General features: G+C 39.9%; 1 protein-coding gene across 2 annotated transcripts in view; it reads right to left on the bottom strand.

Annotated features, from left to right (window-relative positions):
• znf462 (zinc finger protein 462) overlaps nt 1-15113 on the bottom strand; it is a 51059-nt gene that overhangs the window by 4185 nt on the left and 31761 nt on the right. Inside the window, exons 4-12 of one of the 2 annotated variants that reach the window (XM_054612495.1) lie at nt 14784-14918; nt 11250-11674; nt 9658-9776; nt 7901-8098; nt 4713-4953; nt 4426-4565; nt 3700-3923; nt 1072-1387; nt 218-359 (exon numbers count right to left, since the gene is read on the bottom strand). In XM_054612495.1, the coding sequence (XP_054468470.1) occupies nt 218-359; nt 1072-1387; nt 3700-3923; nt 4426-4565; nt 4713-4953; nt 7901-8098; nt 9658-9776; nt 11250-11674; nt 14784-14918 (1940 nt within the window). The remainder of the gene's footprint in view (nt 1-217; nt 360-1071; nt 1388-3699; nt 3924-4425; nt 4566-4712; nt 4954-7900; nt 8099-9657; nt 9777-11249; nt 11675-14783; nt 14919-15113) is intronic. The other variant, XM_054612497.1, reaches the window with a different exon arrangement.

Consider the following 15113-nt stretch of genomic DNA (forward strand, 5'->3'; position numbering starts at 1 on the left):
ACAATCATTTCTAAATATTACAACCATCCAAAAGTCAGTGTAAACCATAAAAAATTCTAAATGTTCTTCTTTTACTTCTTTACCGTCGTCTGTAGTTGTTATTTGCATAAAAAACAACAATTTTAAATGAATAGAAAATAAAAGATTGTGTTTTTTTTATTTTTATAATTGCTTTGATTAAAGATTGAAGATTGAGAAATAGTTAAAAAATACTAACATGCCGTGTCGAAGGACATGACGCTCCCACTCGAGGCTGTTAGTGAAGCAGCGGCCACAGAACTCACAGGGAAGACGTTTCTCTGCACTGCTGGGCGCAGAGGTGTTGCTGCTGCTGCTGCTGGTGGGAGATGCAAGGACCTCTGGGAAATAGAGTTCAAATGATCGGTCAGTCCCAAAATAGTAGCACAAGTGTACATATTTGCTACAATATTTAAAATCAGTTAAAATGTGAATTGCTATAGTTTGTTTATTATTAGGTGATTGATACATCAATCACAAAGCAATAGCTTCTCTGTAGAACAGGGATGATCAGTATATCTTTTGGCTCCTTCAGTGAGCAACCAATACCAGTCAAGTATACTTGACTAAGACTGTGGCTATTTTGGAAGAAAAACACTTCTCATGAGAAAAAGGCTAGCTAAAACACATTTTAAAAAACCACATGTACGCTATGGGACCTCCAGTATTCTGGCAGTGTGATTGTTTTCTTACTCATAGGCCCGTTCACATGGCTTAAAATGAGACACAGGAGAGTTTTCACACGGATCACTATATGATGTATAATTACTGAGAACACGACAGAAAATGGCTTTTCAGCAGATTCTCATTCATGGTGTAATCCCAGGAGGTTTTTGTTAAGAAATGTGTTGTGCTTAAATAGCAGCAGCGGTTAAATAGTAGTTCTGGTCTTGACTGGTCGGGTGTGAGGTATATTTGTTCTTTCAGCAAACATTAGTGGTTGTATTTCACAGTCAGAAGCAAATTTTCGCTTGGATATGGACCTTGCTAGAGTAAAGATGAATTTTAGTAGATGTTCATTAGAACAGCAAAGATTGCTTCATCTGTATTTACCTTGTAGGCTGGGCTTCTCCTCCTCCTCCACCCCCCTGACATCCTCCTCATCTTCTTCCTCCTCCTCCTCCTCTTCCTCTTTGAAGTTGTCCTCTATCTCGTCATCATCTATCCCTCTCTGTTCCTCCACCATGTTCTCCATAATCTCCATTCCTTCGTCGTCGTATTCCTCCTCCTCGTGTGCAGCTACTTTTCCATCACCAACCATCTCCATCATTTCTCTTTCCTCGTCCTCCTCTGCGCTGCTCCCTTGATCCTTTATCAACTCCAGCTGGTCCAGGTTGACGCGGCCCATCAGCTCGAAGTTGCGGATAACCTGATCAGAAACAGGAGGTCTTATCAGTTTGGCGTGGTGTGCTCTGAGAAGTATTTATCTTAAAGAACTTTTTTTATGTGGGGGTTTTGGGGCGGACGCAATAATTGCACAATGAATAACATTTATGTGTGTTTAGGTCTTCATTTTTCCTTTTTTTATGAAGTGAATTTCAACTAAAAAAGTTACTACATTAAAACTGAACTTCTCTCAGACCAGAGGTGTATTTGTATACTGTACAACGCAGCATAAGAACAAATCAATAACGGAGAAGATGACATGTTTTGATGACACAACCATCTCATTCATTGCATAAAGCATCCTGTTGCAAATGATGTCACTCTGTCTGAGCAATTCCCTCCTCCCTCACTCCCCGAGGACTGCAGCATCCTTCCCAGCAGAGGCAATGTCTGCTCTTTCACTCCTCCTACCATGAATAGGCTCTCTGTCTCACCCAGGAGGAGCCCTGCACTCTTATTGTTCCTTCAAAGTGCATTTTAACAATTGAAAATAAGGTTTATCCTGGATTGAGGCACATATTTACATAACCTTGATGGCAAAAAAAGATTTATTTACGCGTAGCCTTCATTGCTCTCTGGACTATTTTTTGACCTTCAGCAGCACATGACAGGACCCAAAACTCCTGCACACTGCTAACCACTTGGACCGACTTTTATTCATGATGTTCTGGTCTTCATACCTTCATTACAGTTAAAATGAATTATTTTGGACAACAGCATTAGTACCATATAGGTAGACCTAACCAGGGAAATAGGGTGCCAGCAGTATGGTTTACACAATGATGCTGTTGGTCTATTTGGATTTTATCCCATGAAGGTCTAAGTGATTGACAGTCTGGGTGATTGGTTTATTTTTGTGTTCTGATCCAGCATATCTGTCTGATGTGCAGTGACTTTGTAGTAACTGTGACCTTGATCGTCAGTACATACAATCACAAGTAGCACCAATTCACCAATTCTTTGTCAAAGGATGATCTGAATCAGAAGAACAGTCAATTTGTCGGATTTGGTGCCTCTTAACATGAGTAAATTCTCTTTATTATCTCTAAATGTTAATTAGACTTTCCATTCAATAGTCCTATTTCAGCTAACATAAGGGCAGGGCCTTATCCCAGCATGCTTTGGGTGAAATTAAGGACCAGTGCCCTTTTAGTTTAATGTACTCTAAACTTGTAAAATACCATCTGCCTTCTCACATCTTCTCACAAATTATCCCCATTAAGACAGACTGAGAGACGAAACATTTTCTCTCCTGGATGTGGTAAGAATAATTTTTATGTTAATATTCCCTTTTAAGAATTCTAAAACTTTGAATGGGAAATGAGAGTTTACACACTTTCATACTCCTGATTAACTTTACGGCCAACTGTTATTGGAATCTTCTAATAACTTCTGATCTTATAATTATGTATGTTCAAGAAATTACACCACACTTACAATAAATGAAAGCTCTGATAGATTCATTAACAGTGTTTTTCGTTGACAAAGTTCAAAGTGAGCTGATATGGATTTTAGTGTGAAACTGCTGCTGGGATTAGTTTAATGTATTTACGTTTTAACTCATGTTGGTGGTATACATGTTAAAAAAAGAAATCTATGTTCCAGCAATTTGTTTTTGTCATTTGATCTGTTTTAAACTGGTGAACAAGCGAGGTAAAGAGCTTCCAGCATTCACTGACGTTTGGGTGATCCTTAAATCCCCAAATCAACTTTTTCCTCTGCTGTTGCTGCACTTTATGTTGCTGTTCCAATGTAAGAGCATCTTCATGCTACCTGCTGCACGGCATCACTTCAAATGTGAATACAAGTCATTTAGTCCCTTACTATGCTGCTGTATGAAAAGACAGACCATTGGACATCGCTGGCCAAAGATGAAACTCTTTTTGCTCGCCCGATTACATATATACAGTATATATCATTTCTTTCTTAAAACTGAATCTGTTTTTTTAAGTTCTGGGTATTCGAATGTTATCAGGATATTCAATCGTTTTTTTACGTCTGCTTTGGGAGTTGTACATTTAGTTTTGTACACTGTGGGAATAAAGACTTATGAAAAACTTCCCATAATACCAGCAAAGGCCATATAGAATTAATTCCACTGTTTGTGTTGAGTGTATAAGCTGTAAATATATCATGTTACAGCCATTAAGCAGACTGATTATTAAGACATGTGCTAATGAGAAAACCACAATTAATAAGAGTCTCCGTAGATAAGCCGGAAAGTCTCTTTGAATAAATCAGTTACGTAAGTTATATACATTTAAATATAGTATATATATATAGACGCCCACTGACCTTGTGCTCAAGGCGTAGATGCTCCTCTAGCTGGCTCCGTTGGCTGCTGTCGTAATAGCAGAGCTGGCACTGGTAGGGTTTGATCTCAGCATGCTTCTGCAGGTGCAGCTGCAGGGCCTGGTCACTGGAGCATGTGAAGGTGCATTTGTGGCAACGGAAAACGAGGCCCTGCAGGTGGCGCGACAGCTTGGAGCGGCTGACCTCCAGTGGAGCCACACGCTCCTCTGGTGGAGGAAGAGTGAAAGAGCAAGGTGGATTATTATAAATAAAGAAGCAAGAGCTAACGCAGAATGGGAAGAGGAGATGTTGGGGAGCAGGAGAGATATCAAATGACATTTGTCACATTCACACACAGAAAAGTATTCCCAGTGGCTGTTACTATTTGATGGTTTTGTCAGTTTCAAAACAAACACTGAAGTTAGTCTCAAATAGAAACTACACAAACACCAACGTCAGTTTCATTGCTTTGAAATCTTTTCTTTCAATTCGCATGAACATTCTCATACACAGTGGGCAATGCTCTAATTATTCATTACAAATAGCTCCACTTAAGGTTTTTATTACTTCTTTACTTTGTTTGAATAATATTTACATTTCATGTAATGGAACATAAGGTGCATATCAATGTTGCAGAAACATTGACCAAAGAATGCAAATTAGCCAATGAATCCCCAAAATGTTGAACTATTCCTTTAAAGTAAAGTGTGCTCTTTGCATTATGTGTACCTCTGTGCAGGACAATGTGGTCAATCATATTGCTCTTATGTTTGGTGTGGTAGAGGCAGAGAGGGCAGCGCAGGTCTTTAGGGAGGTTATCAGGTGCAATGTTGTTGTGACCGGCCTCCACATGCATGGTGAAGGTATTCCTGAGAAGGATTCAGAGACAGAGAGAAGGAATATTTAACTATTGAGGGAATTTATTTAGTATCTGTGTAATAGTATTTTAAAGTAATAAACATACACAGTTTAGAAACTTTGCATAAAGTCTGCATCAGTCTGCAGTCTTTCCTTACTTGTAGCAGGTGAAAAAGGAACAGTCTTTACACTTGAAGAGCTTCTTGCCACCGTGGCGGTCCCTGTAGTGCCGACGCAGGCTCTGCATGTATCCAGAGCTGAACTCACAAAACTCACAAGTGAGGACGCTGTCTGGTCGATTATCAGCCGCCGTTGAGCCAGAAGACAGTTGACTGCGGGAGGCCAGCTGGTAATGACTAAGCTGCTGACGAACATCAGCTGGCTCCAGGTATGACGGATCTAATAGAGGGGCAGAGACATGAGAGGAACTTGTTGTTAGTAACAAACAGTTTGGAGTCAAGTGAAAATTGAATAGCTTGTAAAATACAACCTATTCCATCATTCAATACATGAATTGCTATAGATTAAACAAGTGGTTTCCAACTGTTTTGTTGGAGAAAACAGCGTCTACTTGGTGCTCCTTCGCCACGTTTCAGATATTTATAAATTGTTAGCAGTTCCACCAAAGAGACATTTCCCTCTGAACTTCTCACATGGTTTCATTTAAATGACTGTTCAAGGCCCACCAAGGTAAAACTCTACAATATTTCACAAAAAAAGCAATGATTTAAGAAAAGTAACTAAAGTAAATGCAGATTTATGTAGCTGAACTTCTTCTTTTGTAAGACATTAGTCATCTCAGGACCCCTCAAATGTATCTTTTAATCCTTTTTAGTGGACCCGTTGGTTGAGAAGCGCTGGACTAAACTACCTAACTCTACATAAAGGAGAAAAACCACCAGCTACAACAATAAAACACTCATTTAAAATTGATGCATCCGTGTTAACAATTTAATGTGGGGGCACTTTACAGCAGAATGACTACTTCTGATACTTTTGGAATGCATTTTTATTTTAAATGCAGCCAGTTTTATTTCCTATTGAAGTACAATACTGTTATTTTGGTACTTTTATTTAAGTTTAGGATCTGTGTACTTCATCCACCTCTGGTCTGGAGGTATGTCTGGTGAAGAAATGTTTTTCGCATTGCACAAGACGTGTACAGGCTACCAGTCAATTTGTACGTTCTTCTTTCATGTATAGGTCATATTTTATGACCTATACAGGAAGTAACCACTCTAACAAGAACACATCATCGCTGGGATGAAAATAATGTTTTCTCTGCTAAATTCAAGAGGATTTGGGCACTAGTTTTCAATCCACAAGAGGCCCTGTGAATCTAAGACTCATTCCAATGCGCGTTTTTACAAAGCAGCATGGAGTTTAACCTACTTTATGTATCTTCTCTTTTATCTGCCTCTTCTGTTCTATTAATGAGAGATGTCTGATGATTTCTTTAAAAAGAATATGCACCAATTCTGTGCGTATATATTGTATTTAATGAAAGAGTATCAGTAGACATTAGTTGATCCTTTGCTCTCTAAAGGAGACAGGACTATCACGAATCAAATGTCCCCTCCCCCACAGACACAGAAGTATTACGATGACTGTCATCATTTGTCCCCTACCTCTTTCCCTCCTCATTCCCTTTCTCAAGAGTCTATAATATCAGTGAGCGAGCTCATCTTCTCGCCCTACTTTGAGCCTCGAAACACATCAATAAATAAACCACAGTGACACTAATAGAATATCTATCCATGTGAAAAATGCTTCATTCAGCACTCAGAGTATGAGAAAGCATAGAAGAAAAAAAAATTACCTAAAAAATAAACTTTTACTTTATAAAATGGTTGAGATCCAGTTTCCCACTTTTGCAGAGGAGCCAGAGGAATTTGCACAAATCAAACAATGCCACAGCTGATTCATGTTTTTAATATCCTCTCTGCATTGTGGAGATGTAAGGAGATGAGATGGCAGACGGAGCAAAACGTCTGTCGTAAGGTGGCGATGTGTCTTGTTGAATGGATTAAGGGCCGGAGCTGTCTATTACATCGCATAAGTAAGAGGACGAATACTTTTGTGAGGAGTTGGAAAAGACAGGGGAGGAGAAGAACAGCTAAAATAAATATAAAGGCTGACCTTAAAGCACCATAAAAATAGTAAGGATGGGGTTGGAGAGCAAATAACTCAGGTCTTACAATCATAGTTTTAGCACCAATCAAATCATAATCCTTTCAAAACAAACCCCTCTATTCCACTTCAAATATCAGAATTCAAGACATTTGACTGAAGGTAGCTAGTTTTTCAAGGTAGAGAGACATTTAATATGTCGGCTCTGCTCTTTCTCAATGCTTCACTTGTCTTGGTAGGGCACAGCTGACAGTGGTGGTTGGTGCATTGAGGAATGCTGCCCTGCTTCAGCTCCAGGGAAGATTCCACAGCTCCGGCAGCAAGGTGACAGCTGCTGCCAAGAACGGTCTGCATGCTGTGCAACGCTCGGCCACTAAAACACCTAAAACATGGCATCACATCAAGGGGATGGATTCTGCACCAACATACAGTGGAGGTGCCTCTTTGATAGGAAATATTCGGTAAAAGAAAGGCGTCATAATCAACATTAAAGGTGGCTTAGGCAGTCAAACTCCTAAATCATATAATTATTTATTCAACCGGTGCCGCGATACTTTCCTGCTGTAACACATAATTATTGACTCTAACTTCTGCTTTTCCATATTCATAGCAAATTAATGAGTTACTTTAATATTATGAAAAACCCACCTGGGCCCACCAGAAAATGTGATAGTTATAGATAGAACTTAAGTTTTAGTTTATTACATTTCTTATGCTACTTTATTTTGTTTTCGAGAGCAAGATGTGTATTTTATAGATTATATACTGTATGTGCTAGATCTAAAATTATTAATAAATTATTCGACAGGAAATTAATCAGCAAATGTTGATATATGGCAAAACATTTGCTGGTTTCAACTTTTCAAATGTGAGAATTTGATGCTTTCCATTGTCATATTATGATAGTTTAGAGAATTTCTTTGGGCGAAAGATATTTATATCTTTTTTCTGGGCTGTGGGAAACCGTAAATATTTTTTGATATTTTTTAAGAGTAGACAAGATGATATAAGCCTATTTCCAAAAACATATCGTCTATTTAAAAAAATGTTTAATCAAACACCACTCAGAGCCTCAAGTAAAGAAACTCTCTTTTAAGGAATTCTGAATTACAATGGATTCTGCTTTGAATCTCAAATGAGATTTTCCAGATCTGGCCTGACAAGCCTATCATATGATCATACATCTATTAGGATGACATAACGCAGGATCTCATACCATCCAGAGCCAACGGATTCTGCTCTGTGTTACCGGCCAGCCGTGAGGGCCTGAGGGCGCCGTGAGCAGCCTGGGTAGCAGCCCGGAGTTTGGGGAGGGTCAGGGCCTCTCCATGGTCTCTCAGAGAGTGCTCCTTCAGCTGGCTGATGGTCATAGAGGAGAAGGGGCAAGACAAGCACTGGTATGTGTGCTGCTCACCTGGAGGGAAACCAAGAAACACAAGTCAACAACATGGCTGCTAAATGAAAATTTACTCTACAAAGGCAGAATTAGATGAGAATCTGCAAAGACCTGCAAATGGTTCAAGATCCTTTATAACAAAACTAACATAGTCCAAAGCCCTTTAAGCCAATCTGTAACATATATGTCACTTTTAGGACTCCTCTTGAATTAATTAGCATAATTTTGATTGAAAAAATATCTAAATATATAATGTTTATTAGAAATGTCTTGAGGTATCATACATAAACATTATCCACATTCTACTACACTTTCCTTGTAGTTATTTTGGAAGTCAAGCAGTTGTATGTTAGAAACAAGAGCTACATTGTCAAACAACTAATATTCTAGTTGACTAAGCTTTGAATGTAAACTAATATATACTGTAGTTTCACACTGCCAGAGGGAGGGGAGTCTGAATGTTATTGAGGAACCTTTTTTTCCCCATAATTAGCAAGCTTTGTGCAGGTTGATGGGCCTTGCACAAAGAACAGTATTTCATATAATGCCTACAGATAATTTCACTCACAAATTACAGTCATATATACTGAACGCTTTCTGTAATTTATGCCGTGACAATATATGACTGTACTGATGCTGCGCTGGCTGCTGTGTGTGTTTCTGGCAGCTTTGGTTGATATTTGAATGTACCCATGGGGGATTTATAGCATCTTTCTTCCTGTAGCTGTTGAATATATTTGCTTAACAACCTAATGCGAGCAGCATCCTGAGGAGAGGAGCCATTACAACAGAATCTGATCTGAGAGTAACAAAATCTTACCAGACGTGGTTTAATAAGGAAACTGATTTCTTTCAAAATAAAATTACATCTTCACAGGAAGTGAGGTTTAAAATATTGTTTATATCAATCCACAACAACACCAAACTTTACTTTTCAAACGTAATCGCAACTCAAAATTGGTTTGTGCCAATTATCCACAGCAGTTGTTAGGCTAACTCTTTTTGCTTTTTCTTCTTTTTTTCCCAACCAGCACAGACAAGCCTTTTGATAATTGGCCTTTGTAGTTGTCCACTTTGAGATTTTCTCTCAGTTTATTTTGCTCATGTATTGATTTCTTAAGTGGAGCTTTTTTACATTTGCTTGAATGTCTATGACTTTGCCCCTCTGGCTCACTCAACAACAAAAAAACGATCACAGGTAAAGAGCTACATCTAACTAAAGACACCTGTACGCATTCACCTCTGTAACATGCTGAAGGTTTCATCTCCATATTCCTTTATAAACGATATAAACAATAAATTCATCTGAGCTATTTGTGCTTAAATCCAAATATAATGATTTTGTATATGCTTAATTAGGTGTATCTAATGTACTCGGTGAATGGTGAAGCTGCTCCTCCAGCCAATCCATTGGTTACAATGTGCAGGATTAGCTAAATCATCCTTCAGCATCTTTATGTGGAAGATGATAAACAGGAGGCTGTTATTCTGGTCTGGGAATACCTTGTTAGTCATGGATACAGCTGTAAATTGTGAATTGATGCGTGTGTGTTTTTTTTTTTTTTTTTTTTTTTTACCTGTGTGTGCCTTATTCAGGTGGCTCTTCAAGCGACTCACGTAGGCAGATTTAAAGGGGCAGAGTTTGCACTTGAAGGGCTTGTGGTGCCCATGGTGAGACTGCACATGTCTGTCCAGACTGCCGATAAGACAAAATATATAACAAAACCAAAAAAACAGAGGGGAGGTTATGAGATAAGAGGATAAAAGATGACAAAATAGATGGAACAAGGACAAAAGGATAGCAGATCAGGAGAGAAAGTGACAAGAATAGAGTACAGGAAAATAAGAGAGAGACTACTCTACAGCATCCACTTTAATTTTCTTTAACTGCAGGTTTTTTTTTCAGCAGCATCTAAAGTGCTCGATTTTGTTTACCGCACAAACAACAGCCGCATATTTCCAATGACTACAGAACAAGGAGCCGTGGGGTGAACTCATCTTCCCACAATCCCTTGGTGAGAGGGAACGTGTGAGCGCCTGTGGGGACATTGGCTGTGTTTTTTAATGCCAGCCTCCTAGGTGGCATGGGAATTCGGCTTCTTTCTGGGTCAGGGCACATACAGTACAGAGGGATTACACCTGGGAGCTCAGAGGAGATGAGGACTCTCTCTTCCCCTCTCGCTCTGTGTCTCTGTGATGGATAAAACAAATCACACTACCAAAAAATGTCTGTCTCGCTGTAATGTTTGTCTTGCTCTCCTAGGAGGCGGGAAATCTTAGAAAAGATTGAGGATTCAAAGGGATTGTGAAGGGTAAACAGAGTAAGGTGTAAAATAGGGCTCTGTACAAAGTTTAACATCACGTTGATTTGCAGAACACCTGATGCATGACTGGTAAGGTATATAAGGGAGACAATCTCAAATATACTGCTACCGGGGCTACATATTGTAATCTATTGATGCAGGTATATATATATTCTATAATGACCTAACATATATTGTTTGTGGCAAAGTCTGCTATTCCTGCGCTGGATTTAAATTGCCTTCAGATGCATGAGGGATTCAAAAGAAATGATGCATGCATGTTATCTAGTGACAGTGTTTGCTGTCCCCTCTCCCATAGCCAGATCACAACAGTGTTAAATTACTGCTAAATTCAAGATGCTTTTAGTTTTAGTTTTCTCCTCTGCATTTCATTCAGTACAATGCACATCAGTAAATACTATACAGCAGGAAGGTTTCTTTTTTTAAAGATATTTTTTAGCCAGTCACACTGAGCTGCAGACTGCAGAGAGTGTTTTCCGTTGTGACCACCAGCAGCCGTCGTTCCATGTCATGGTACTTTTTCATACGTCAGCGGACTAATGTGCTTAATCTTCGCAAGTCTTTAAACCGCAATGGAAACACAGACAACAATGGGCTGAGGAAACCTTTTTGTTCCTTGAAAACTAAAATTTCCAGGAACTTCTTGTCGCCAAATCAACCAGGACTAAAATCTTAAGGACAACAACTTAAACCAACCTTACTGAAAAGCACAAAATGAAAGGAACTGGACATACAGAACAGATCAATGTTCAACGGAGGATCAATGGATAATATGTGTGAAATTTAATCTGGGGACTCTACTGTAGAAACAGTTTAGATTCTCAGACTCTGCTCCTCTTACTTACTTGTGTCTGAAGGGTGAGACGAACTGGCAGTACTGGCAGCTGTATTTGTCTTCTCGGCTGAAAAGCGCCATGGCTGAGTGGCTCCTCTCATGGGACCTCAATCCCTGCATGGACATGAAGACTCTGTCGCACTGGGCACATGGGTGACCCCCTGCTGCTAATCGCTGCTTCAGTTCGCCCTCTGCCACAACGGCCCTCGCTGCAGCCACGAGGGCAGCTCCCCGTCCTTCAACAGCATTAGTTTCTGGTTCCAGTGTCTCCGCGGCAACGAGACCACCAGCTGAAGCTGTGGAAACCAAGGGTGGACCCATCATTGTAGCCGCGGGTCTCTCGAGGGCGTCCAATTCAGCTGCTTCATCCCTGTCGAGGTCGCCGTTAGTCAGGGTCTCTGAAGGCAGGGTCAGGGGGACCTCGCTGACTTCCTGCTGCAAAACAAAGAGGAGAAGTCTCAGATATTAAATAACCTCTCTGTGCCTGTTCATTTTGTCTGTCCCAGTCCCTTTGTTATGCAGATGCACAACACTTCAATATAAGGAGAAAAGATGAAGGGTAACAGTTTATTTGGATAGTCCGATGTTGATTCTCAATCAGCTACCAGATGACAAAAGTGGCTGTTCACTGAAGTATCACTTAGAGTCTGGAACATTTTTTGCTAAATCAGGCAAATCATGTTAACAGCACATAGGCAGCAGTTAAGCATCTGTCGAACACCTCTGGTTCTGCTCCATGCTGTGCCAGCACAATCATTTTCATTTAGTTAAAGCTCTATCAGTCATCCTCTGTTTTGTCAATTGGATCCATTTGTGCTTACATGTGGGTACATCATTGACCTGAAAGCCTTTCTATGTAACTAATTTTCCTGAAATAGCCAAACACCTGTCCAAAATACTTTAAGCTCCAATGTGAGCCTGCTAATGTAAGTGTTTCTGGTCCAAGAACAAATGACTGTGTCAAGTCCAGCGTAGGCAAGCCTTAATAGAACCCTTACTATAAACCCTAGGCCAACATGACACTCTGTAGTCTGCCGGTATCTACTGACACACCACTTAGCTGATATTGAGTTGATTACACTATCTAGATGGAATGTGACAGGAAATTTTAGTCCAACCCTCGAATCGGTCCAGGAGTTTTATTACGAATCATTCCCAACTCTCCTCCATCTTTTAAAACATACAGTGGGTACGGAAAGTATTCAGACCCCTTTAAATTTTTGCTAAAATCGAAAAAGTTCATTTTTTTTTTCTCATTAATGTACACTCAGCAACCCATCTTGACAGAAAAAAACAGAAATGTAGAACTTTTTGCAAATTTATAAAAAAAAAAAGGAGGAGGTTTTCTTCCAGGATATTTCTGTACTTGGCCGCATTCATCTTTCCTTCAATTGCAACCAGTCGTCCTGTCCCTGCAGCTGAAAAACACCCCCATAGCATGATGCTGCCACCACCATGTTTCACTGTTGGGATTGTATTGGGCAGGTGATGAGCAGTGCCTGGTTTTCTCCACACATACCGCTTAGAATTAACGCCAAAAAGTTCAATCTTGGTCTCATCAGACCAAAGAATCTTATTTCTCATAGTTTGGGAGTCCTCCATGTGTTTTTTGGCAAACTCTATGCGGGCTTTCATATGTCTTGCACTGAGGAGAGGCTTCCGTCGGGCCACTCTGCCATAAAGCCCCGACTGGTGGAGGGCTGCAGTGATAGTTGACTTTGTGGAACTTTCTCCCATCTCCCTACTGCATCTCTGGAGCTCAGCCACAGTGATCTTTGGGTTCTTCTTTACCTCTCTCACCAAGGCTCTTCTCCCACGATTGCTCAGTTTGGCTGGACGGCCAGGTCTAGGAAGAGTTCTGGTCATCCCATACTTCTTCCATTTAAGGATTATGGAGGCCACTGTGCTCTTAGGAACCTTGAGTGCTGCAGAAATTCTTTTGTAACCTTGGCCAGATCTGTGCCTTGCCACAATTCTGTCTCTGAGCTCCTTGGGCAGTTCCTTCGACCTCATGATTCTCATTTGTTCTGACATGCACTGTGAGCTGTAAGGTCTTATATAGACAGGTGTGTGCCTTTCCTAATCAAGTCCAATCAGTTTAATTAAACACAGCTGGACTCCAATGAAGGAGTAGAACCATCTCAAGGAGGATCAGAAGAAATGGACAGCATGTGAGTTAAATATGAGTGTCACAGCAAAGGGTCTGAATACTTATGACCATGTGATATTTCAGTTTTTCTTTTTTAATAAATTTGCAAAAAGTTCTACATTTCTGTTTTTTTCTGTCAAGATGGGTTGCTGAGTGTACATTAATGCGAAAAAAAATGAACTTTTTCAATTTTAGCAAATGGCTGCAATGAAACAAAGAGTGAAAGATTTAAAGGGGTCTGAATACTTTCCATACCCACTGTATATATCATCCGCATAACTCTAAAAATAAATTAAATTAAATTATTCTTAACAAAGTAAATCACAATATCCATCTAGTCCTATGATTCATTCATAATGATTCATCATGACTAGTTGCTGTTGATGTTAAATCACCCTGAAGAACAAGTCAAATAACAAAACGACCTAAAACAGAAGACCTCGCACACTCGCACATCGACCAACAACATGAACCAACAGCAAAACAAAACTCCTTCATCTGTTTCTTCTTCCTTCATCTGCTGGAGTGCTGGCTGGTTTTCTGTAGTCGTCGCAAGTAGACAGAAAATCACCATGACTTTTTTATTGCCTGGAGGAAGCTCATTCTTTCTGTGGAAGGACCTGACCCTGCACTTCATGCAGCCATAAATAAGATGTGGCATCCACAGACCCAACCTTGCCATCCGGTCTGCCCTGACTGCACTGTCAGCCTGTTTTCTTTTCCATCCAACTCTATCAGAGCCATTGCAGTTCTAGAGTTGAAACTCTATTCATGATACTATAAAAAGAAACGTTCATTTTTACCCTCTGCAATGTGTAAAACATACAATGTATTCCATCTGCTAGAGATGTTTTAGGCCATGAATGTTTGCATGTGCCATTAGCTTCATTAACTAACATTTTAACATTTTAACTTTTTATCCTATATACTGAATATACCTAAAAGTCAACGTGGCTACAGAAATATTCCATGTTTTTGTAGACCTCAGTTGCCAAAGTGATTGCAGTACATCTTAAATACATAAAAGACGGACTGAGTGTCTGGCGGAAGAACCGGGTCTCCGATTGGGTGAGACGTTGGATCCTTAGGCCTGTTCTTCTCACTGGCAGCCTCAGTGGAATACTAATGTATGAATGGTTACCCGACGCTGCCCTAAAAGTTATGGCTCGCCACTTTGTACCCCCCGCCTCCACCCCCTGTCCACTGCAATGGGACAGCTTTGTTTGTTTACTCTGGGGGAAGCTGACACACTGTCTACCCAGAAGCCACCATCAGTTATAAACAAAAACAGAATCCAAGTCCAGTAAAACAGATCACTGCAGAGGAAAATGAGGAGTAAGTTTATAAGACAGAAACACCAGGGACAGTTAAAGTAGTAACACCAACTCTATTTACCTTCACATGTCCCTCTTTGACCTCTCCATACTGGACGTGCTTCCTAAGGTGGTTGCAGATGGCTCGGAGGGTGGGGTGCATCTCTATGCAGAAGTTACACCTGAATCCTATGGGAGCTTTATTTACAGGGTTTTCCTGTTCAAAGAAATAGAATGCAAAAAAAGAACATTTTATTCAGTTTTCATTTTCTTTCCATTTGACATATTTTAAATGCAAATGTTTCGAGAAAAGAATTTGTATTTTAAATATGATTTAACCTTTTAAGGACAATAAGTGTATAATCTAAACCAACTGATGTATTTTGCCACAGCCGGAAAGATACTGCTATTT

The sequence above is a fragment of the Anoplopoma fimbria genome, chromosome 14 (assembly GCF_027596085.1).
Source record: "Anoplopoma fimbria isolate UVic2021 breed Golden Eagle Sablefish chromosome 14, Afim_UVic_2022, whole genome shotgun sequence".
Classification (NCBI taxonomy): Eukaryota; Metazoa; Chordata; class Actinopteri; order Perciformes; family Anoplopomatidae; genus Anoplopoma; species Anoplopoma fimbria.